A 23159-nucleotide genomic window follows, 5' to 3' on the forward strand; every position below is an offset into this window, starting at 1 on the left:
AAGCCAATTAAGCTTGTTATTGGCACCAATTAAGCCTATTAAATTAGGTGCCTAGAATGGCTAGGCACACCGATCTAGGTGCCTACTTATAAGTGCTGTTTATAGAATCTAGGCCATAGTTTATAGTATTTTATAAACTGCACAGCTAACTGGGAGACATGCCCATTCTCCACTCATGTGTATGCTCCTTTCATTTAGGTGCTATGGCACTTAAGCACTACCTTATAGAACAGCGCCTAGTGCGCATAAGCACCAACTCTCAAACTGATGGTGCTCCATCAGTTGATTCTGGAACCTGGAGGCTGAGTGACTGGCTGACTAAAGACTGAGCTCCCTCTTCTGAGCATCTAATACAAGAATTCAATATTCAATAATTGTAGTTTTTGTCTTGTTTGTGAGAAAATCTTCAAAGATGACATCTACTAAACAGAAGATACAGGAAATTTCAATAAAGTCTGTAGGAAAAAACAAAAGATTAAAGGAGGATCTACAGACATCAAGTGGAAGTTCATCATCTATAGATGCATTGGATGTTATAGATGTTATGGACAAATTGGAAAACATAAATTTGAATCTGATAGAGATGAGAAAGAAAATGAATCATATGAACAGCAAACTGGATATAATTACCAACAAAATTGATAACATGGAAAACAGAGTAGGAAAAATAGAACAAATACAACAAGAAAATAAAGACGATCATGAAATGTTAAAAGTAATGCAGAAGAGGATGATAGATCTTGAAAATCGTTCTAGAAAACAGAATTTGAGTATTATAGGATTAAAAGAAGGAAGTGAAGGGAAAAATATGATTTCTTTTTTAGAGGAAATGATTCCAAAGGTTCTTTCACTTAGGTTTAAAACACCAATAGAAATAGAAAGAGCTCATATAATTGGAGGAAAAAAATCCCCAAATCCAGGTAAGCCAAGAATAGTAATATTCAAATTATTGCGATTCCAACATGTTTTGGATATTTTAAAAGCAGCTAGAGAAACACAAAATATAGTATATAAAGACTCTAAATTGAATTTTACTCTAGATTTGGCAAAGGAAACTGTTCAAATAAGGCAAAAGTTTTTATAGCTGAGGCAACCATTAAAAGAAATTGGAGCAAAATATGGAATATTCTATCAAGCACAAATGAAAATCACCTATAAAGATAAGTTTTATTTCTTTGAAGACCCAGAAAAACTTAAGGAGTTCCTATATCTTCTCAAGAGACACCCATGAACTAAGAATTAAAATAATGGTAAGAGCAAAAATTTAGCTTGAAAAATATAAAAAATTCAGAATTAAGAAATAAATGAATATATATTTTAAGTTTTATTTTTAACATTAAAGATGGTCGCTACAACAGACTTTTAACTGAATTAGAACTGTTGGAATTAGAAGTACAGTAGTACCTCGTTTACGAGCGCTCCCCCCCCCCCGTGATCCGGCACCCTCCCCACGATCCAGCACCCTCCCCCCCGCGATCCGGCACCCCCCGCCACGATCGGGCACCCCCCGCCGCGATTGGGCACCCCCCCGCCGCTGCTTACTGTCATCTGGGCACCGGCACTAGTATGTCCTGTGAATTGGTGCCGGTGCCCAAAGATCGGCCGCCTTTTCTTGCTGGGCCTTGAGCATCTGTGCATGCTCAAGGCCTGCGAGTTCACATGTTTCCATACATTTTTTAGATGTTGACATCTGCCAAACCAATACGTCTGTTGTTCCGAAAGTTTACACCAAAAAGACTGATAGAAATACCTTTTTGAAATATGACAGTTGCCACCCGAAAAAACTTAAGGAAAGTCTTCCTTTCTCTCAGATGATAAGAATTCGAAGAAACTGTTCAGATCTGGCAGATTACAAAAGGCAGTCTAAACGTCTACAGGACAAATTTATATTGAGAGGTTATCCTTCTCATGTTACAAAAAATGTGAGATGCCGTGCTCAATATATCAACAGGGATCTCTTGTTAGATTACAATAGGAAAAATATTTTTGAAGATGAAGCTGAAACCTGTGTATTACGTTATTCGTCCAATAGTAGTGCAGTGGCACAAATTATCAGAGAAAACTGGGGTATTATGAAACTTCATCCAGTGTTTGAGAAGAAAAATCTTAGAATAACGTTCTCTCGTAATTCTAACTTGAAAGAGATCTTATGTCCATCTATGATGAAATATGATACTAAATCAACATCTACTATTATAGGACATTTTAAATTCTCTGCATGCAGTATTTGCGATATCACATTACAAACCAGACTATTTGTAAATCCACAGGATAACAAGCAATATTTATTGAAACATTTACCAATTGCAGAACATCATTTATTATCTATGTTATTATTTGTCCATGTAAGCTACTATATGTGGGCATGACCACTAGAGACCCAAAGACAAGAATGTGTGAGCACAAATCGAACTTGAAATGTGGTAAAAGTTTGGAGGTCATAGTAGAACATTGTGTTTCCCAAAAACATAACTTTGGTGATCTTAGATGTTTGGCAATTGATCATGAACCTAAAATGCAGCGTGGAGGAGATAGGGTTAAAAGACTCCAACAACGGGAGTTGAGATGGATTCATCTCCTGAACAGTGTTTATCCTCAAGGCCTCAATACCACATTAGATTGGTCAGTGTTCATTTAGTTTAAGTTGCTTTCATGAATCTGCTGTTGCATTCATTAGAGGAAACTTCTCAACCAATCAAAATAGCACCTCAGTCCACAGTTCAGTGCGCATGTGTCAGTGTTTTATCATTATAAGCGCCATTTTTTTTTTACTGTGGTCTGTGATACTACTACATAACAGCTAATGCTTTGAGTAAGTATGTTGTGGTTTATTTCTAACGTGTAAGATGTTATTTTATAAGCTTATCATTGCTCTTTATATTTCAATCTTTTTTAGCCCGTGTAAAATAACCCTGAGGAAGCCGCTTCATGGTGGCGAAACGGGTTCCCGTTGGAACTAAAACTACGGGGCTTCAGCGGTGTTAGATTGTATGCCGTTGTCCAAAAACATTTAGTTGAAAAGATAAATGCTGGATTTAAGCTTCAACTGATGTTAATTGCAAGCTATGCGCAAGTTATTTTGCTTGTTTTATATTGTTATATGCTTATTTGCATATTTGATAAGCGATATTGCATAAGTTCTGTGTTTTGTCATTTGCACAGTTCTGACTTTACATCTGCATTTTTGCACTTTTTGATATGCTATTTTGTGCAGTGCTGTGTTTTGTCAATTTTTGCACAGTTCTGAAACTAAAATGTTTTTTTTTAATAAAATTAAATAAAAGAATATAAATTAAATATTAAATAAATTAAATAGTCAATACACATAAATAAATTTTTTTGAGTAGTGTATGATACATATTTATTAATTAGTGATTAATTAGGTCACGTTAGTATATGAAGGTTTTGGATCAATGAAAGATACCCACGCCACGATTTCCTATTTGGATGATATTTATTATGATCCTTGGAGTGGCAATTCTGAGATTTTCCTTCATTAGTCTAATTAAATCTTCATAATTGGGGGGTTTTCAGTTAATTAACCTTTTGTGGATCTAGTGTTCTGTGTGGTTAATTTTTTCTTTCTTATTTTTTTGATGCTTTTCAGGCAACCATGAGAGGTCAAATTATTTCTTTTTCAGCATACATTAAAAAACAAATTAAAAACCAATTTTATAGTTTGGAACAAGATATAAAGATATTAGAATCAAAATTGATGGACAAATGGGAATACTCTACATTACAAGATCTCTTAAAAGCTAAAGGGAAATATAATGAGATTTCTTCTAAAATGATAAGGAAAGATTTATTTTCTCAACAGGCATTGTATTATGCAAATTCAAATAAGGTGGGAAGATTACTGGCAAATTATTTAAAAGCAAAAAAAATGAAAAGTGGCGATAAAATGGTCCTATTTTAAAACAATTTTTACATTTTTATAAAAATCTGTATTCTTCTGAACCTTATTTAAATAAAGAAAAGAATGGAATGGAATTTTTAAAATTAATCAAGAGGCCGAAAATTCCTGAGTATATAAAAGAAAGCTTAGTAAAGCCAATATCAATAAAAGAATTGCAAGCAGCATTGAAGTCCCTTAGAGTTGGATCCAATCCAGGTGGAGATGGTTTTACAGTAGAGTTCTACAAATCATTCCAAATTACCCTATTATCATATTTGTTAAATTTATATCAGACTTAACTATCTAAAGGTTGTATTACAGGTACCATGGCGGAATCATTAACTATAGTCTTGACAAAACCAAATAAAGATCCTACACTGGTTTCAAACTAAAGGCCTATTTCTTTAATTAATATTGATGGAAAACTTTTAGCTAAAACATTGGCGATACATTTGGCTAAAGCTCTCCCTTTTATTATTGGAATGCACCAATCAGGATTTGTTGCTCAAAGACATTCTTCTAACAACACTAGGCTGACCTTGCATATGTTGAATTTATCAAAAGCATTAGACGATCCGGCTTTTTCTGTATCTTTGGATGCAGAGAAGGCCTTTGATCGAGTTGAATGGACCTTCATGTATCAAGCGTTGGAATGGTTTGGTATTGGTCCAGGATTTATACAAATGGTTCAAACATTGTATAGCTCCCCTGTTGCTAAACTGTCCTTTTTGAATAATTTTTCAGAAGGTTTTAGATCGCAGAGGGGGGTTAGACAAGGCTGTCCCTTATCTCCTTTGCTTTTTGATATTGTATTGGAACCCTTGTTATTAGCGATTCAGCAAGAGAAGGAGATACAGGGTATTCCTTATAGAGATCGTGAATATAAGGTCTTTGCTTATGCGGATGATATTTTGTTCTATTTGAAAAATCCTGAGACAACCATTCCTTGCTTACTTGAACTGATTGAAAAATTTGCGAAATTTTCAGGTTATAAGATAAATTGGAGTAAATCAGAAATTCTTCCATTTAATGTCCACTGTACAAAAAGTTTATTTGATTTATTTCCCTTTCTTTGGAAGGAGGATGGAATAAAATATTTAGGCATTTGGATTAAAAATACGCTAGAAGAAACAATGAAAAATCTTTATTACAGAAGGTAACAGAAATGTGTGAGCATTGGAATCCTTTCCATCTTTCGTGGTGGGGGAGAATCCAAACTATTAAAATGATGATTTTGCCTGTGGTTTGTTATCAGATGGGTATGTTGCCGGTTTATTTTCAAGGGTCCTTTTATAAAAAATTAAATAGCATTCTTATAAAATTAATTTGGCTGGTTAAAACTCCTAGAGTTGCTTTGGTATCTTTACAAAGGCCAATTTCAGAGGGAGGGGTAAATTTTCCCAATTTTTATAGGTATCATCAATCCTATATTTTGCGCCAGGGTATGTATTGGGTCCTCCCAGAGCTCATGGAAAAACTCCCAGACTGGATGTGGTTAGAATGGCAACTCATGTCTCCAATGCGCCTTTGTCATATACTCAGCTCAGTATCAAAATGCCTAGATACAGTAAAGATAATAGAATATTAGCTGATACATGAAAAACACTGCGTTATTTAAGTAATTTAACAACTATTCCAATTTATAAATCTACAAATAAATCTTTATGGCTAAATTCCAAGATTCAAATAGGCGGAGAAAAGGTCTCCTGAAAGCATTGGATGAAAGCAGGAATACGTTTATTGGATGATGTTATCTCTAATGGTAAACTGCTTGAGTTTTCACAATTGCAACATAAATATGGCATCAATAAATCAGAAAGTTTTAGATGGTTGCAATTGAAGCAGGCCATTCAGGCGGGGTTCCCTGAATGGAAAAACCTTAATGATCAATATAGTATGGAGTTCCTATGCTTTCAGGCAGACTTCTTGAGTCACCAGGCTGCCCAGTGGTATAAATTGTTAACTGGACTGATTAAAAAGAAACCAAACACTGGTCTGAGAGACATTTGGAGCATAGAGATCAAACATCAAATTTCTGTGTTTAAATGGACACAAATTTGGACTTGGAGCATGAGATGTACAATGTCAGCATCTATGAGACAAACATGGTTTTTTCTGTTACAAAGAGCATTATGGACCCCTGTTTGGTTACAAAAATTGGATAGCTCTAACTCTAATAAATGTTGCCACTGTCATCTTGAAGCATGGACTTTAGATCATTTGTTAGATCATTTGTTAGATCATTTGTTATTCATATGTTACAGCTTTTTGGAAATCAATTTTGGACCAAATTAATTGTTTATTAGATAATCCAGTGGCATTGTCATATGATACTGTGCTGTGTGGTATGGCAATGGGAGCAAAAAGTCAAATTTCTTCAAATAATAACAAATTATTACTTATAATGACTGGGGTTGCCATTCAACAGATTACTTATAATTGGAAGAACTGGAGTAGACTAAATCAGTGTTTTTCAACCGCTGTTCCCTGGTGTGCCGTACGGACAGGGCCGCCATCAGGGCAGTACCACCAGTCCTGCATTCAGGGGCCCGGAGCTGACAGGGGGCCCGGGCTCCCCCAGGGTCCTAGGCCACAGTCTAGGGAGAGGGGCGGTCCGCCCCACGTGGACAGGAGAGAGCTGGACGGGGGACCCGCGGAGTTCAATGCATCTCAAGCCGCGAGGCTCGTCTTCTGTTCCTGCCTGCCCTGCAGCTAACATATAGCCGATCGCAAGCATTCCCCGATGTCAGCGCTGACGTCGGAGGGAGGGCTTAAGCAAAGCCTGCCCTCCGACGTCAGCGCTGACGTCGGAGAATACTTCCGTTCGGCTATTTGTGCGCGGCAGGGCAGGCAGGAAGCAGAAGACAAGCCTCGCGGCTTGAGCTTCGTTTTGCTGAGAAAGTTGCAAAGATGGGCTGGGAGGCAAACACGGAACACAAAAGGGGGGAGGGAGTGCGTTTTGGACACAAGGCATGAACTTGGGAGAGAGGAAGGGAGGGAAAGAGATGTTGAGGTGGGGGAGGGAATGGGTTTTTGGACACAGAAGGCATGGACTTGGGAGAGAGGAAGGGAGGGAAAGAGATGCTGAGGTGGGGGAGGGAATGCGTTTTTGGACACAGAAGAAATGGACTTGGGAGAGAGGAAGGGAGGGAAAGAGATGCTGAGGTGGGGGAGGGAATGAGTGTTTGGACACAGAAGGCATGGACTTTGGAGAGAGGAAGGGAGGGAAAGAGATGGTTGTGTACACGGGGAATAGAAGAAAGGAGAATTTTTGGTCATAGGGAGGGAGTGAGGTACAGATAGTGGCATACCAGGGTGGGGGGGCGGTCTGCCCCACCCCAGGTTTACGTCCCAAGGGGGTGCACAGCTAGCCACCCTCCAGTGTTGTCCCTAGGCCAGCAAACTGCGGCTCTTTAGCCACTTGAGTGCCACCACCGCCATCGGGAACAGGCCGGCGCCAAGTTCTCCCTGCTTTTCCCTGTGGGGCCGGCCAACTCTCGCCACTCGCGTCAATTCTGATGTCGGAGAGGACGTTCTGGGCCAGCCAATCGCTGCCTGGCTGGCCTAGAACGTCCTCTCCGACGTTAGAATTGACGACGGGTGGCGAGAGTTGGTCGGCCCCGCGGGGAAGAGAAGCAGGGAGAACTTGGCGCCGGCCTGTTCCCGATGGTGGCGGTGGCACTCAAGTGAATTACTTTATATATAGTCAATATAGGCACAGAGTTAAATTTTTTAACATTTTCTAATGGTGGTGTGCCTCGTGATTTTTTTCATGAAACAAGTGTGCCTTTGCCCAAAAAAGGTTGAAAAACACTGGACTAAATTATAATTTTTGGTGGAATTCTCTATGTCATATATATATAAAATGGAAAGATTTATTGCAATACAGAAAGGATGTTTTAAGAAATTTCAAGATGTGTGGGAGCCATTAACAAAATATTGTACTGATTAGAGGACATTTTTTCCCTTGAATTTACAAGTTCAATTGTGAGGGGGGGAGGGAGGGTAATTTATTATTACAAATCGTACCAGGTATTTGATTATATGATAAGAAAGGGTGGGAAGGGTGGGAGATAAGAGCATATCATTTGTACCATTGATGATTATTAAATTATATATTTATTGTTAATTTGTTTGACTATATTGTCACACTTATTGTAAGTTTGAAAATGAATAAAGATTTAAAAAGATGGTGCTCCATCAGTCTCCTACTATTGTATGAGTTAGAAGAATTAAAGTTCAAGTACTAAAACACATAGGAGACATTATGGCAATCCAATCTGGCAATATGCACCTGCTTTAAGAGTGGAAAGGTATCTTATTGTTTAGAGTAGCAGGCTGAAAACTCGGGGAGCCTGGTTCAAATCCCACTGCAGCCCCTTGTAACTTTGGATAAGCCTTGAGTATGTTGTGTAAATGGCCACACCTATAATGTAGGTGCAACTTCTGTCAATTACATTAGTATTCTATGAAGAATATAGGCACCTTCTATGAAGACATATTGTCATCTTAAACTAGGCATCTCCTTATGAAAACTGCTCTTCTACTTTGTGTAACTCATGCTTTACACACAGAAAATGACTGCTATAGAATTTACACAGATATACATTCTAAAACATTGTGCACACAGTTGGTGCCCTTCATGGAATTTCTCTTTATGCGTGTATGCACCTGCTTTTACACAACAGTAGTAATTTCATTAGGAAGTTGTGACAGGATATATCAATCTCAATAGACAACATGGGCTAGCCTTTCTTTAAAGTGAGGGTAAATTCCCAAGGTCCACTGGGAGGGAGGAAGTAGCTCGACAGGGAAGGCTATGTGAGAAGTGACAGGGGCTAGACTATTCCTCGAATACAAATAGAGAAAATTTCCTAAAGCTTGGGGAGTGATTGGTACCCAACCAAATAATTAAATGAACTGAGTTGCATCTTAAATTGCATACTTGTTTACATAGGGTAAAAGGATGGCAGAAAAGATAGTTTGTACTTCTTGAGGTACCCTCACACTGATGATACAAAGGGGCAGGAACAAGGACTCTCAGCTAGTGGAGCCATAAGACAGTCTCTTATCTTTACCTCTTAAGAGACAGGACTCCTACAGGTGATCCTTGATGGAGAGGAATGCTGGCTTTGGTCTAACCCCCAGTAAACCTGACCAGAGTGAACCAGATGGATCACATCACAGAAGCACAGAATTTAAGTGTGGAAGTACACTCTCACTGGGGGATTTTAGTCATTTCTGTGCAGATGTGGTCACATCTGTGCATAATTGATATCTTATATAAAATACTGACTGATGCAAAAGTACATGTTTTGAAATGATTAACACACATAAAGTATTGCATTCACAAGAATCTACGAGAGGGTGCTGTAAAGTTCTTAGCCCATCCAACCAACTTCCTAAATATCCATCCCTGAAATCATGTCATTATAAGAAGTTCCTTGACAGAATGTTATCATTACAGGCAGCCAAACTGAACCCATGGCTCGTAAAACCCATACTCGAGGCCACTTCATACGCTGACTTCAGAAAATCACTGAAGACCCGACTCTTTAACACATTCTAATCCCAATTCTTCTCCAATCCCCCTCAGCCATCCTCATCCCATTCCCCAATTTCTCTTGATTTTAGATTAACTCATACTCTTCCCATTTGTAATTGTATTCCACCCAAATTGTTTTTCCCCCGCACCCCAATCTCGGACTAGAGACATCCTTTTGATTCAAACTAACTTGGTTCTCTTCCATTTGTAATTTGTATCTCTGAAAGTACTTTTCTCTTCCCATTACATCTCTTACCCTCATTGTATGTATCTTTTTGTAAACATCTCATACTCTCATTGTATGTATCTTGTTGTAAACCGCTTTGAACTTATGGTATAGCGGTATATAAGAAATAAAATTATTATTATTATTAATAAATACTGAGCGTTATTTTACCACTGTAGCTTAAAAGAGTGTTATCTTTTTTCATTTAGTGCTAATTTGCAGAAATGAAATTCTGTTATGACATTGTTTCAGATCATTGATTGAGCCCTATCTCTTCTTGGTTGGGCTGAGAACTTTTCAGCACCCCCTCGTAGTTATTTGAACAGTTTAATAATTCTGAATGTTCCCTCTTGTTCACTTAGATCTTGGCAAGATAATAGATTAGTTATACCATCCGTAAAGAGAATAAAATGGGATGCCACTAGAACTAAAGCCTTCTTTAATCTAGCCCCTAGTTGTTGGAACCAATTTCCCAATTATGTACGACTAGAAACCCAATGTTAAGGCCTTCAAGACATTAATAAAATCGTATTTCTTTCAACAAGCCTTCGATGAGGATATTCCTCAAAATGACCATATTTATTCATGTGTTTCGATTGGTATGGTTGGGATGTCCCCTGAGATATATTAGAGCAGAATTTGTTTTTATTTAATTATCTTGTATGAATGTTATTAAAACTGTACTTTCTTTTTTATGGAGTTCCTTTTCTCTAGATAATTTTATTATTCTAAACCACATAGAACTGTCGGAAGCTGTAATAGTATATCAAATTGCAATAAACATAAACATGATGGCATGCACAGGAGTGGAGTTTGGGCAGAGCATGTCTGTAAGTGTATAAATTCTAAAATATTATAAATTACACACATATTTGTCAAATATTGGTGCAGATATTTATACCAGTTCTAGGGCTGGTATAAATGTCCATGCCTGCCACTTACACTATGAGTAGCATTTTAGAAAGACAAATGGGTGCATATTTGTCTTATAAAATACAGCTCAATGTGAGAGATTCAGGGGTATTCGCTTACTTAAGCTGCAGTTATGCCACTAGGCAGCAAGGGGACAAAATCGGGGGGAAACTGCATGTCCAGAATGGCCTGAGCTTTGCAGCTCTGTACAGAGATCCATTAGGGAAGAGTTACAGCCACGCTGAGTCAGAGGGGCAGCACTCAGGCAACCCCAGAATGGAATCATTCGGCGAGGTCCCAGAGGAAGATGACCCTGAGAGAGAAGAAAACTCTCTGTTTTCCCTAGATGTGGGCTGAGGCAGAAGCCCTGGGGAAGCTGAATGCTGCCTATGGAAGCTGACTGAAGCTGAACTGAGAGAGAAAGAGACTGTCCAGGTGAGACAGTTTCTGATGACTTGGCTGAGATAAGCCGTTGTTTATTGAGGTGGGGATTCTTGTTCCAGGTCTGGCCTTGGATAATCTTGCATGTGAGGCAGCTGTAACAAATAAAACCTTTTTTGTTTATGTGCATAGGCCAGGGGTAGGCAATTCTGGTCCTCGAGAGCCAGAGCCAGGTCAGGTTTTCAGGATATCCACAATGAATATGTATGAGATGGATTTGCATGCACTGCCTCCTTGAGATGCAAATCTATCTCATGCATATTTATTGTGGATTTCCTGAAAATCTGACCTGGCTCCGGCTCTCAAAGACCGGAATTGCCTACCCCTGGCATAGGCTATCCTGCCTGTATATGTGTCCAGACCTCTCTTGACAATCCAAGCCAGCCTGTTACACTCATGTAGGGGCCATAAATGGTGCTATAACTTGGTACTCCCTTATAAAATTACCCTCAGCCTATGTCAAACTTTAGGCCAGGGGTAGGGAACTCCGGTCCTCGAGAGCCGTATTCCAGTCGGGTTTTCAGGATTTCCCCAATGAACATGCATTGAAAGCAGTGCATGCAAATAGATCTCATGCATATTCATTGGGGAAATCCTGAAAACCCGACTGGAATACGGCTCTCGAGGACCGGAGTTCCCTACCCCTGCTTTAGGCAATCCAGGGAATGTCATCTGGGCAGATCTTGTGTTGAGTTGCAAGGCACACACACATTTTATACTATCGAGGCAAGGTTTCAGAATATCCGCAATGAATATTCATGAGAGAGATTCGCATGCCATGGAGAAGATACATGTAAATGTCTCTCATAAATATTCATTGTGGATGTCCTGAAAGCCTGACTGGCTGTGGATTCCCCCAGGACAGTTTTGGGAACTTCTGCATTATATATGTGTACACACTTAATAGAATTTATGCACAATAATTGTGGTTGGTTCCGGGAGCCTTTTGTACTCAACTAAAGGTGCACAGACTCCTATGTACCTTTATTTTTAAAAAGGTGTTTTTTCTTAGGCTCTCTATGAAATTACCCCCTGCATTCACAGCTCCTCTCTCAAACAGTAGACTTTTACCTTCTGTTCCAGGTTTCTGATTAAGTTCTGAGTAAGGCCATGTTCTTGCTGAAAGCTTACAAATGCCATATTTGATGTTTCAATTTCCCGGTTGAGGACTGTTACAATGTTTTCAAACACTTGCACCTTATCTTGCAACCCAGCAATTTTATGCTCGACTGTGCGCCTTTGCAGATTGAGCTCATCTTTTTCACTGGACTCTGTATGGTTGCAGTCTATGTCCAGATGTCCAGTAACTTCCGGAGCTTGCTGGAGGTGCAGAGCCCGGGCACTGCCTTCTGGACATCTTGCATTGGTAGGGCCTGAAGTCACGTTGGGTGGGTCACCTTCAAACTTATGGATTAAGGCAGCCTTCATCTTTTTAATGAACTGTAGCATCAGAGCTAAATGAACCACAGTTGAAGACTTTTCATGTTCCTTTCCCTTGTCTTTGTTGCCCTGTGGTTCAAAAATTAAACAGTTTGTCCTGTTAGGAAACTGGTAACAGTGCATTAATCTATGGACTTAACAGAATCAGAGAATCATATGACCAGATATTCAAAACAGTTATCCATTTACTAGTGGCTGATGGGCCGCAAGAGCAAAAGGGGAAAGTGGCAGCAGTGTACGTTAGACAGGCTTCCAGCTTTTTGGTCTACCATCGAGAGGGGGAAGGTGATGAGAGAGGCACCAGAAAAGGAATGAAGTGTTAGAGATGCTGGTGGAAGAACTGAGGGGAAGATTCTCAAATGTTCATGGTAAAATCCGACGGGCCGCTATCGCGGTCACTACTGTAACAATTTCAAAAAGGCGAGTCATTCTTTTAAAAAAACGCACATGCAAATGAGTTTCGTGGAGGGTTGCTAAATTTGCATGTGCTGATCGTTGGTGATAGAAAATCATCACATGCGCAGAATAAATGCGCAAATAAAAATAATAAATTAAAAAGACCCCAAATCAAAGATCGGTAGGAGAAATACCAACTCCCTCTCACCACCGACATTAAGCAACCCCCCTTCCCCCCGGCAGCAGGAAGGATGGTCACTCCCTCCCATTGCTGCCGTCAAGCAAACCTACCCCAACACCCTCCCCCCCAGGCAGCAGGAGGGATTCCCACTCCCTCCCGCTGCTACTGTCAAACAAACCCTCCCCCCACCAACACCCCTCCAGCAGCAGAAGAGATGCTGACTCCCTCCCACCACCAAGCAACCCCCACCCCCCTGGCAGCGGGAGAGATGGGTAATCCCTCCTGCTGCCAAGCAACCCCCCCTGATAATTCCCAGCAGCAGGAGGGATGTCTACTCCCTCCTGCTGCCATTGTTGTACTCCTGACACCCCCCTCCCCATGCCTCCAATGACCTCTCACCCCCTTAACTTGTTTATGAAGGTCAGCCAGAGGAATTCCTTCTGTCTCCAGCCAGCAGGACCACCTCTTCAAAATGGCGGGCCTTCCCTTCCCTGGTGCATTCTGAGATGTGCCAGGGAGGGGCCTAAGGCTCTGATTGGCCCAGGTTGCTTAAGGCCCCTCCAGGATGCACCGGGAAGGGGAAGGCTGCCATTTGAAAAGGCAGGCCTGCTGGGCCTCCCATAGGAGGGGGCTTAAGCAACCTGGGCCAATCAGAGCCTTAGACCTCTCCCCAGTGCATCCTGGGATGTGCCAGGGAGGGGCCTAAGTCTCTGATTGTCCCAGACACAAAAGGCCCCTCCCATAGGAGGGGAAAGCCCACCATTTTGAAGAGGTGGGCCTACTGGTCAGAGATAGGAGGCATCCCTCTGGCCAGCCTTTGTAAACAAAGTAAGGGGGGGTGGGGGGTTGTCAGAGGAATGGAGGGTTATCAGGGGTACAATAGCAGCAGCAGGAGGGAGTTGGCATCCCTACCACTGCTGGGAGGTGTTGCTTGTTAGCAAGAGGGAGTGGGCTTCTCTCTTGCTGCTGGCGGGATGTCGAGGGGGGTTGCTTGTTGGCAAGAAGGAGTGGGCATCTCTCCTGCTCCTGGAGGGGTGTCGGAGGGGTTACTTATCAGTGGCGGTAGGGAGTGGGCAACCCTCCTGCTGCCGGGGAAGGGGGATTGGTTGCTTAATGGCAGCAGCGGGAGTGAGCATCCCTCCCACTACCAGGTCATATCAGGGGGATTGCTTAACTGCGGGAGGGAGTGGGCAACCCTCCCGCTGCAGGGGGCGGGGGTTGCTTGACGGCAGCAACATTTTATGGCAGGTCTGAGCTGTCAAGCTTTACTTTCTTGTCAATGCCTGAACCAATAAGCATTCAGGCACTGATGAGAAAGTAAGGCTAGGACAGCTCTGACCTGCCAGAAAATTTTGCTACAAATGTAGGACAGCGAGGTTAGGGAATCACTCGCAGAATTGCCCAGAATGCACATTTAAATATTAATTACCTCACTGTAATACATTTGCATGGCAGAGTTGGAGATTGCTAGGAAGTTCGGAAAAGACCACGGTAAGTCATTTTGATAATCCGCCACTAAAATGCATGAATGCTAAACTGGTTGAAATTGGTTTAGCGACCATGTTAAAGTTTTGAGAATCTTCCCCTGAAAGAGAAACAAAGGAAGATAAAGAAGGACAGAGAAAGGGATGGGGGAAGTGTGAAGCAGGGGATGAGAGAGGTGCTGGCAAAGGAGGTAATAGAGGGACAGAAGAGGAAGGAAGGGTTGAGACAGGGACAGAGGAACTGTGAAGCAGGGGATGAGAGAAGTTAACAGAGGTGATAGTGAAAAAACTGATAGAGGGATAGAGGAAAGCAAGAAAGAGCAGAGAGAAACTCTGAAGCAGAGGATGAGAAAGAAGTTGACAGAAATGTTGTCAGAGAAACTGATAAAGGAACAGAGGATGGGAAGGAAGAGCCAAGACAGGAACAGGACCTGTGAAGCAGGGGATGAGAGAGTTGTTGATAGACCTGCTGACAGAGGAAGTGACAGTGGGACAGAGAAAGGCATGGAAGGTGGAGAGGGGCAGAGGAACTGTGAAGCAGGGGTTGACAGAGAGGTTGACAGAGGAAGTGACAGTGGGACAGAAGGTGGAGAGAGGAACAGGAACTGTGAAGCAGCGGATGAAACAGAAGTTGACAGAAGTGCTGGCAGAGGAGTGGACAGAGGAAAAGAGCAAAGAAAAGAAAGGCTGAGAGGGGATAAGGAAGGAAAGAATGGTGAGGACTGGCCAAGGAAATTTAATTAACATGAGATGGCGGAATCAGGCTTGGCCCATTACCTGACATGAAGCTAGTAGGCAGAGCTTGTCACTATACTGATCCACCCAAAATAGCCTAATAGAAACCAAGGAGTGTTAATTGACAGGAGATTGCACCAATCAGAGACTGTGTTTTGAGTGCATCAAGACTGCGGCAGTGTAAGGAAGCAGCTTCTGCGCTGTCACATGATGTCATCTCCTGTTAACTCTCTTTAGGACTGGCAGCAGGAATTGGGGAGGAGTTTGGTATGGATAGGCAGAAGTGGGGGAGAGAGTATGACGTAGGTGGTCTTCAGCCAGTGATGGAGAAGGAAAGCCTGGTGTGTATGAATTGGTTGGGAAAGAGAATGATTAGTGGGACTTTCAGTGCTTCCCTCACTTTTGTTACATGAGTCTTCCCCACTCTGCATTGCCTGTTTCTACTTTTGATATTTAGAATCCTGTCACCTACATTTCATTCGTTCTTTTCTCTTTTTATGTTCAAAAAGTTTTTTTATTGAGTACAACAGAAAGCCAACAAGAAAGTAAACCGTACAGAATAAATTGTGGCACTCATGTTTCATTTCACCCCCTAACACTCCCCCCCAAAACCCTCAGAAGCAAAAAAATATGAAACCCAATATAAAAGACCCAATATCAAAAACGCAGAAAACAAAAAAGACCCCAAATCAATCCCCCCAAAACACTCTTTCAAGAAACAAAACAAGATATTCATCCAATAAACATCCCCTCCCCCCACCACCTTCCACATTCCACCCCCCTCAACCCCACACCCCAAGAACATCAGAAGAAACAAAGGAAATAAAGAAAGTAGAGAAAACTACAGGAAAAAGAAAAAACAAGAGAAGCAAAGAGGGAAAAAAACAACAACCCCACAGCAAACAAGATGATGATTGGTTGGGGGGGGGGGAGAGAGAAGTAATTTGTGCCGAGTCTATGAGCTCAGCTTCCCTATTCATTTTCAAAAGTTGAAAGCCCAAAGATCAAGAGGAAGCTGCTGGGCTAAAAGTAATGTCTACTATTCTTTATTTAATGAGTCATGCAGATAGATACTCTGGGTAGCTCTAAATTCCTCAGTCATTCAAAAAGATGAATGAAATCACAAATACCTACGAAATGGAGAAATGCCAAAGCTTTAGTGTGCATCGAGTTGGTTTACAACCTTGTATCGCAAACTTGTACTGTGACTATGTCAAATTGTAACCTGTTGACTGTATATTATGCATGTTTACCTGTAACCAGTTCCGAGCTCTTTGGGGAAAACAGGATAGAAAACGAAATAAATACATAAATAATACTGTGTACATATATCAAGTGTGTGAAATCTTTCTGAGAACTACTTAGTTTAAAGCAGAATAATTGACGAAGGTCTGATTTGGCAAGGAACCAGAATAAATTCATGTCAACCATTCAGAGCTCCCTTGGGAGAATGGTACAGACAATTGAATCCGTGGGGTCTGGGTAAGAGCTGGAGCTAATGTTTCCCACCTTAAAAGCCACCAGAGCTGAATTGGATCCTTTGGACTGCAATTGAAAAAAGGGGATCTGGCTTCATTTTCTCCATGCTCAGTTTAGCCATAGTTATACCTTTTCCCTGGGGTGCAGGTAAATATAGAAAAGGGGATGTGGTACATACCACAACCTAACCTTGAGAATAACCAAGACTGCAGCAAAGGTAAACTGAGCAAGGAAGCAGGATCCCCTTTCAACTTTAAAAGCCGCTGCAGCTGGAATCCAGAGGATCCAGCTTTTACCTATTTCTGTGAGTGTGCAATGGGGGATTAGGGGGCAGAGTAAACGGTTGAATGTGTCATGGCTGGGGAGGGGGGGCAGTGTAATGGGGTGCATATATCATGGGGGGAGGAGCAGCAATCTGAAGGCTCACTATATAGTTAAGGGGATTAAAGATACAGCAACAGCTGGGAAGATTGCATGTGGGAGACGACTTTAGGGGCAGATAGAATTATGGGATAAGGGAGGGAGACAGAATTGCGGATAGAATTATGGGATAAGGGAAGGAGACAGAATTGCAGCTGGAGTGAGAGAGGGAAGCAAGGTGGCTGGAGCTTGAGAAAGGAAAAGGCAGGGAGGAATTTCAGGCCTTATGATGGGGGGAGTTCTATTCAAAACACTACACTTAAACTTTGCCACAACACTGCCGAGACTTTACAGTTTGTTTTCTTCTCTGCTACTCACTCTGAAAGTGCACCCAATTGCTGAAAATTGGCAGCAATCCTTGCTTTTCCACACTGCAGCTGTACGGTTCTGTAAAAAGCACAAAACAAAAATGCCAGATAAAGCTGCACATTTCCAAATCCCTTGGTATAGCTTAATACTCACTGTTCATGAGCTGATTTACCTTATCTTTAGGTGGCTCTGCTTTAGGATTCATACACTCCCTGAGGGCACTGTTTCCACAGAGGTGCTGCTGTAATTAGAAAAAACATGTACAAAGCTTTGATTTATGTCTCTACAAAATGTACAGTATATGCCACACATCTCAAAATTCTGGGTAGCTTCCAGTCAAACCGTGAAACACACAACAAAAACATTACAAAACAGGACCCTATAAAATTATGTGGGAAATTGTGCCGCAGTGGTTAAAGCTACAGCCTCAGCACTCCGAGGTGGTGGATTCAAACCCACGCTGCTCCTTGTGACCCTGGGCAAGTCACTTAATTCCCCCATTGCCCCAGGTACATTAGATAGATTGTGAGCCTGCTGGGACAGACAGGGAGAATGCTTGAGAACCTAAATAAATTAACGTCAAACCATTCTGAGCTCCCTTGTGAGAACGGAATAGAAAATTGAATAAATAAATAAATGTACACAAAATTCAACATTTAGGCCCAGATTCTATAACCTCTTTAGGCACAGTGTGACACAGAAATCACAGATTAGACTAGATTCAAAATTATCCAAACCTTTTTTAAACCCTGCTAAATTAACTGCTTTCACTTCATTCTCGGGCAATGAATTCCAGAGCTTAATTACATGTTGAGTGAATAAATATTTTCTCCAGTTTGTTTTGAATTTACTACTTAGTAGCTTCATTGCATGTCCCCTAGTCCTAGTATTTTTGGAAGGAATAAACAAGTGGTTCACATCTAACTGTTCCACTCCACTCAGTATTTTAGAGATCTCTATAACATCTCCCCTGAGTAGGGTTACCATATGACTTCAGAAAACCTGAAACCCGTTCTGAGCTGTTTGGGGACAACAGGATTGAAAATGAATTAAATAAATGACTGATTGAGATATCTGGGTTTTACTTCCATTGAAAGCAATGGACGTAAAACCTGGATTAGTGAATGACACGGGGACAAATTTGTCCCCGCCCCTGCAGGAACTCAGTTTCCCTGTCCCGTCCCCATGAGTTTTGTCACTGTCACTGTCCCTGCTCCATTCCTGTAAGCTCTGCCTTAACCACACAAGCCTTGTGTTTGAGGCTTGTGCATATGAGGACGGAGCTTGCAAGAATGGGGCAGAAGCAGGAAAGAACTCGCCAGGATGGGAAAACGAGTTCCCGCAGGGATGAGGACCAATTTGTCCCCATGCCATTCTCTAACCCAGAGGTCTCAATCTGTCCTCCTTTTTCTGGAGCCATATGGTAACCCTACTGAGCCATTTCGAAGAGTCATTTTTTCTTCAGTTCAACAAGTTTTATTATTTTTAATAGTAAAATACAGAAAAAAAACCAATTGCACAACAGAAGGCATAGAGAAAAGACCACCACATCAATTAATATAATACATACACAGTATAAGTGTGATAATAACTGCATACACAGTATGTGAAAAGTATAATAATATGATTGTTCAGGAGATACAATCTACATAATGCTATTAATACCATGGATCAGTTGCAATATGTTGTATTACAATGTGAAAATAAAGGCTCCCAATTATTACAGTAGGATCTGAGATTACTAGATTTTTCTGCATTAGCCCTTTCATATTTTGCTGTCAGACAAAGGGCTCCTTTTACAAAGGTGCGCTAAGGCCTAAAAGCGCACAATAGCGCACATTAAATTCCCGAGCGCACTAGCCTCTACCGCTTCCTTTTTAGGAGGTGTAGATTTTTGGCTACCGCGTGCTATAGCGCACGGTAATTTTGTGCATGCGCTAAAAACCCTAGCACACCTTCATAAAAGGAGCCCAAAGTGTATTCCACCATGTGTTGTAATGTTTATCAGTAAGATTTTTCCAATTATGTAGTAAATTTTGTATAGCAAGAGAAACCATAATACGAAATAGCTTAGATCCACAATATGATAAAGGAAGAGACTCATCTATACAACCAAACATGATTTGAGAATGAGTAATGTTTGTTTGAAAGGGAGAACACAGCTGTTATAGTGTTACATACACATTCCCAATAATTTTGAAGAAGGGGGCACTGTAAGAGCATATGTTCCAGAGAACCTTGCTGCAATTTGCATGACCAGCATAGAGAGGGAGTGGCGACGTTGATTTTGTTGGAGAGAATTGGCGTCCAAATTGCTCTGTGAAGTAGGAAATACATGGACTGAAGCTGATTTAATGGATAAAACTGAAGAGTCTTAGCCACTTTAGCCTTTCCTCATAGGGAAGTTGTCCCATCCTCTTTATCATCGTCATTGCCCTTCTCTGTACCTTTTCTAATTCCAATACAGTGGAACCTTGGTTTACGAGCATAATTGGTTCCAGAAGCATGCTCGTAAACCAAATTGCTCGTATATCAAAGCGAGTTTCCCCATAGGAAGTAAGTGAAATCACTTGATTTGTTCCCACCCACCCCCCCCCCCCCGAGGCCACTGGTGCTGCTCCACCCCCCTCCCCCAAGGCCACCGGCGATGCTCCACCCCCCCTCTGTTTGCGAACGCAACCCCCCCCCCGCGTCAACCGGCATCACCCACCAGCCCAAACAGAAGCCTTACCCCATCTGGCACCAGCACACAGCCCCAGGATGTGCTGCTGCCGGTGAACGAAGATCCTTCCTGTTGCCTGGGCCTTGAGCATCTGCGCATGCTCAAGGCCTTCTGGCTCTCACTCTCTTTGAGATTCTTGGAGATCTCTGAGAATCTCGGAGACAGGGAGAACCAGAAGGCCTTGAGCATGCGCAGATGCTCAAGGCCCAGGCAACAGGAAGGATCTTTGTTCACCGGCACGTCTTGTGGGCTGCCTGCTGGTGCCAGATGGGGTAAGGCTTCTGTTTGGGCTGGCAGGGGATACTGGTTCATGCGGGGGGGGGGGAGGGCGTTCACGAGTGGGGGGAAGTGATGTTGGTTCTCGGGGGGGGCGTTCACGGGCGGATGTGGGGGGAATCGATGCTCGCAAATCGAGTCAACGCTCGGATTGCAAGTCACGATTTGCGAGAATGTTTTGCTCATCTTGCAAAACACTCGCAAACCGTGTTACTCGCAAACTGAGGTTTGACTGTATATCTTTTTTTGTAATGCAGTGACCAGAATTTCACACAGTATACAAGGTGTGGTTGCACTGTGGAGCGATACAAAGACGTTATAACATTCTCATTTTTATTTTCCATTCCTTTCCTCATAATTCCTAGTATTCTATTTGCATTCTTGGGCACTGCTGCACACTGAGCAGAGGGTTTCAAAGTATTATCAAATATGACACCTAGATCTTTTTCTGGGCAGTGATGCCTAATGTAGAACCTTGCATCATGCAACTGTAATTCAGGTTCCTGTTTCCCACATGCATTACCCCTTTTGATACCCAGTCTCCCAGTTTTGCAATTTTTCACAATCCTCTTGCCATTCAACAACTTCTGCTTTGTGTCATTAGCAAGAATTCATCTTGCACAAGCCTTCTCATATCCAAGAATATCAATAATATAACTCATATGTTCCTATGAAATGCCAAATGTGTCTTCAGTTTCCCCCTTTGAGTGATCCTCCGGTCATCCTTTGTGAGTCTGTCAGCCTCTCTCATATGAAACTCATTCATTGCTTTTGGTCACAGAAATCAGCCCTTCCCAGTTCATAGACTTAAATTTTGGGGTCCAGCGACACACAATACTTACATTAACATAGTCATCACCATAAACAACCTAACATAGAAACATGATGGCAGATATAGGTCAAATGACCCATCTACATGAACCATTATCTCTTTCTCTCTCTGAGAGATCCCACATGCCTATCCCAGGCCCTCTTGAATTCAGACAGTCTGTCTCCACCACCTCTTCCAGGAGACTGTTCCAAGCATCTACCACCCTTTCTGTAAAAATGTATTTCCTTAGATTACTCCGCAGCTTTTCACCTCTTAACTTCATCCTATGCCCTCTCATTCCAGAGTTTCCTTTCAAATGAAAGAGACTCTACTCATGTGCATTTACATTACGTAGGTATTTAAATGTCTCTATCATATCTCCCCTCTTTCCCCCAAAGTATACAGATTGAGATCTTTAAGTCTGGCCCTATACACCTCATGACGAAGACCACGCACCATTTTAGTAGCCTTCCTCGGGACTGACTCCATCCTTTTTATATCTTTTTGAAGGTGCGGCCTCCAGAATTGTACACAATATTCTAAACGAGGTCTCACCAAAGTCTTATACAGGGGCATCAATACCTCCTTTATCCTACTGGCCATACCTCTCCCCATAGTGAATTTTAACTGAAAGGACTCCTTCAACAGTGAGAAATTCTATCACAACACATGGCTTAAATTGCACCAAGTGCTCACAGCATGCTTCTATTTCACAAGCAATAGGAAAAAAAAAAAAAAAAAAAGCCTCTTCACACAGACACTTCTCGCAAACTGAGATGAAGAGAGAGATTTCAAAGAGCACGTGAGCACATGGAGCACATCAGTGATAATAATAATAATAATAATAACTTTATTTTATATACCGCAAATACCACAAGCAGTTCAGAGCGGTTTACAGGTGAAGAGACTGTACATATACTGCGAAGTTACAGAAAAATATTGTCAAGTACATTAGTAACAAATATCAATTACATGGAGTGCCGAGAGAGAGTCGGTAAGAACCGAAAAGGAATTACATTAGAATGCCGAGAGAGGTTTGGTAAAAACGGAAAAAGAAAGAGATGTAGCATGTATTTCAGTAATATAGCAAGGAAGGAAGGAGTTAGAGAAATTTATCAAAGAGACAGGTTTTGATTGATTTCCTGAAGGATTGGTAGGAGGGAGCATTTGAAATGAGGGTGTTCAGGCAATTATTCCATTTGCCAGCTTGGAATGATAAGAGTTCTGTCAAGGAATCTTTTGTAGACACAGCCCTTCGGAGAGGGAAAGGCAAACAGGTAGGCACTACGTGTGCAAGTGGTGCCTGGAAACACAAAGTGGCGTGACAGATAAATCAGGGATGAACCCGTTAAGGTTTTGAAGCAAAGGCAGGCAAACTTGAAGATGACCCTTGCTTCCATTGGCAACCAGTGAAGTTTTCTGTAGAACGGGCTTACATGATCTAACTTTCTGAGGCCATAGATGAGGCGGACAACAGTATTCTGAATGATTCTCAGACGTTTAATGGTTTTCTTGAAGGATCCCAAATATATGATATTGCAGTAATCTAAGGTGCTTAAGATTAGAGACTGGACCAGCAATCGAAAGGAGAGGAAGTCGAAGTAGTGTTTGATAATATGGAGTTTCCAGAGGGTGCAAAAGCGTTTTTTAACCTGAGCATTGGTATGGTCTTCATAAGTCAGGCATCGGTCCAGGATGACTCCAAGAATTTTAATGGTGGAATTGATTGGGTAAGTTAGCCTGTTTAATTTCAGAGTGGTATTCGTTAGTTTGTGATTGGGACTTGCGAGGAAAAGCTTAGTTTTTTCTGGGTTTAGTTTTAGTTTGAATTGTGTAGTCCATAGTTCTACCATAGTGAGAACAGATGAGGTGAGATGTTCAGTC

The 23159-nt window shown here is 41.6% G+C and overlaps 1 protein-coding gene across 1 annotated transcript in view; it reads right to left on the reverse strand.

The window, feature by feature from the left end:
- Positions 1–23159, reverse strand: part of TRAF1 (TNF receptor associated factor 1) — a 76171-nt gene that overhangs the window by 14213 nt on the left and 38799 nt on the right. The window contains exons 6-8 of the mRNA XM_033961712.1: positions 17639–17707; positions 17476–17544; positions 12094–12531 (exon numbers count right to left, since the gene is read on the reverse strand). Coding sequence (XP_033817603.1) covers positions 12094–12531; positions 17476–17544; positions 17639–17707 — 576 coding nt within the window. The remainder of the gene's footprint in view (positions 1–12093; positions 12532–17475; positions 17545–17638; positions 17708–23159) is intronic.

The sequence above is a fragment of the Geotrypetes seraphini genome, chromosome 10 (genome assembly GCF_902459505.1).
Source record: "Geotrypetes seraphini chromosome 10, aGeoSer1.1, whole genome shotgun sequence".
NCBI lineage: Eukaryota > Metazoa > Chordata > Amphibia > Gymnophiona > Dermophiidae > Geotrypetes > Geotrypetes seraphini.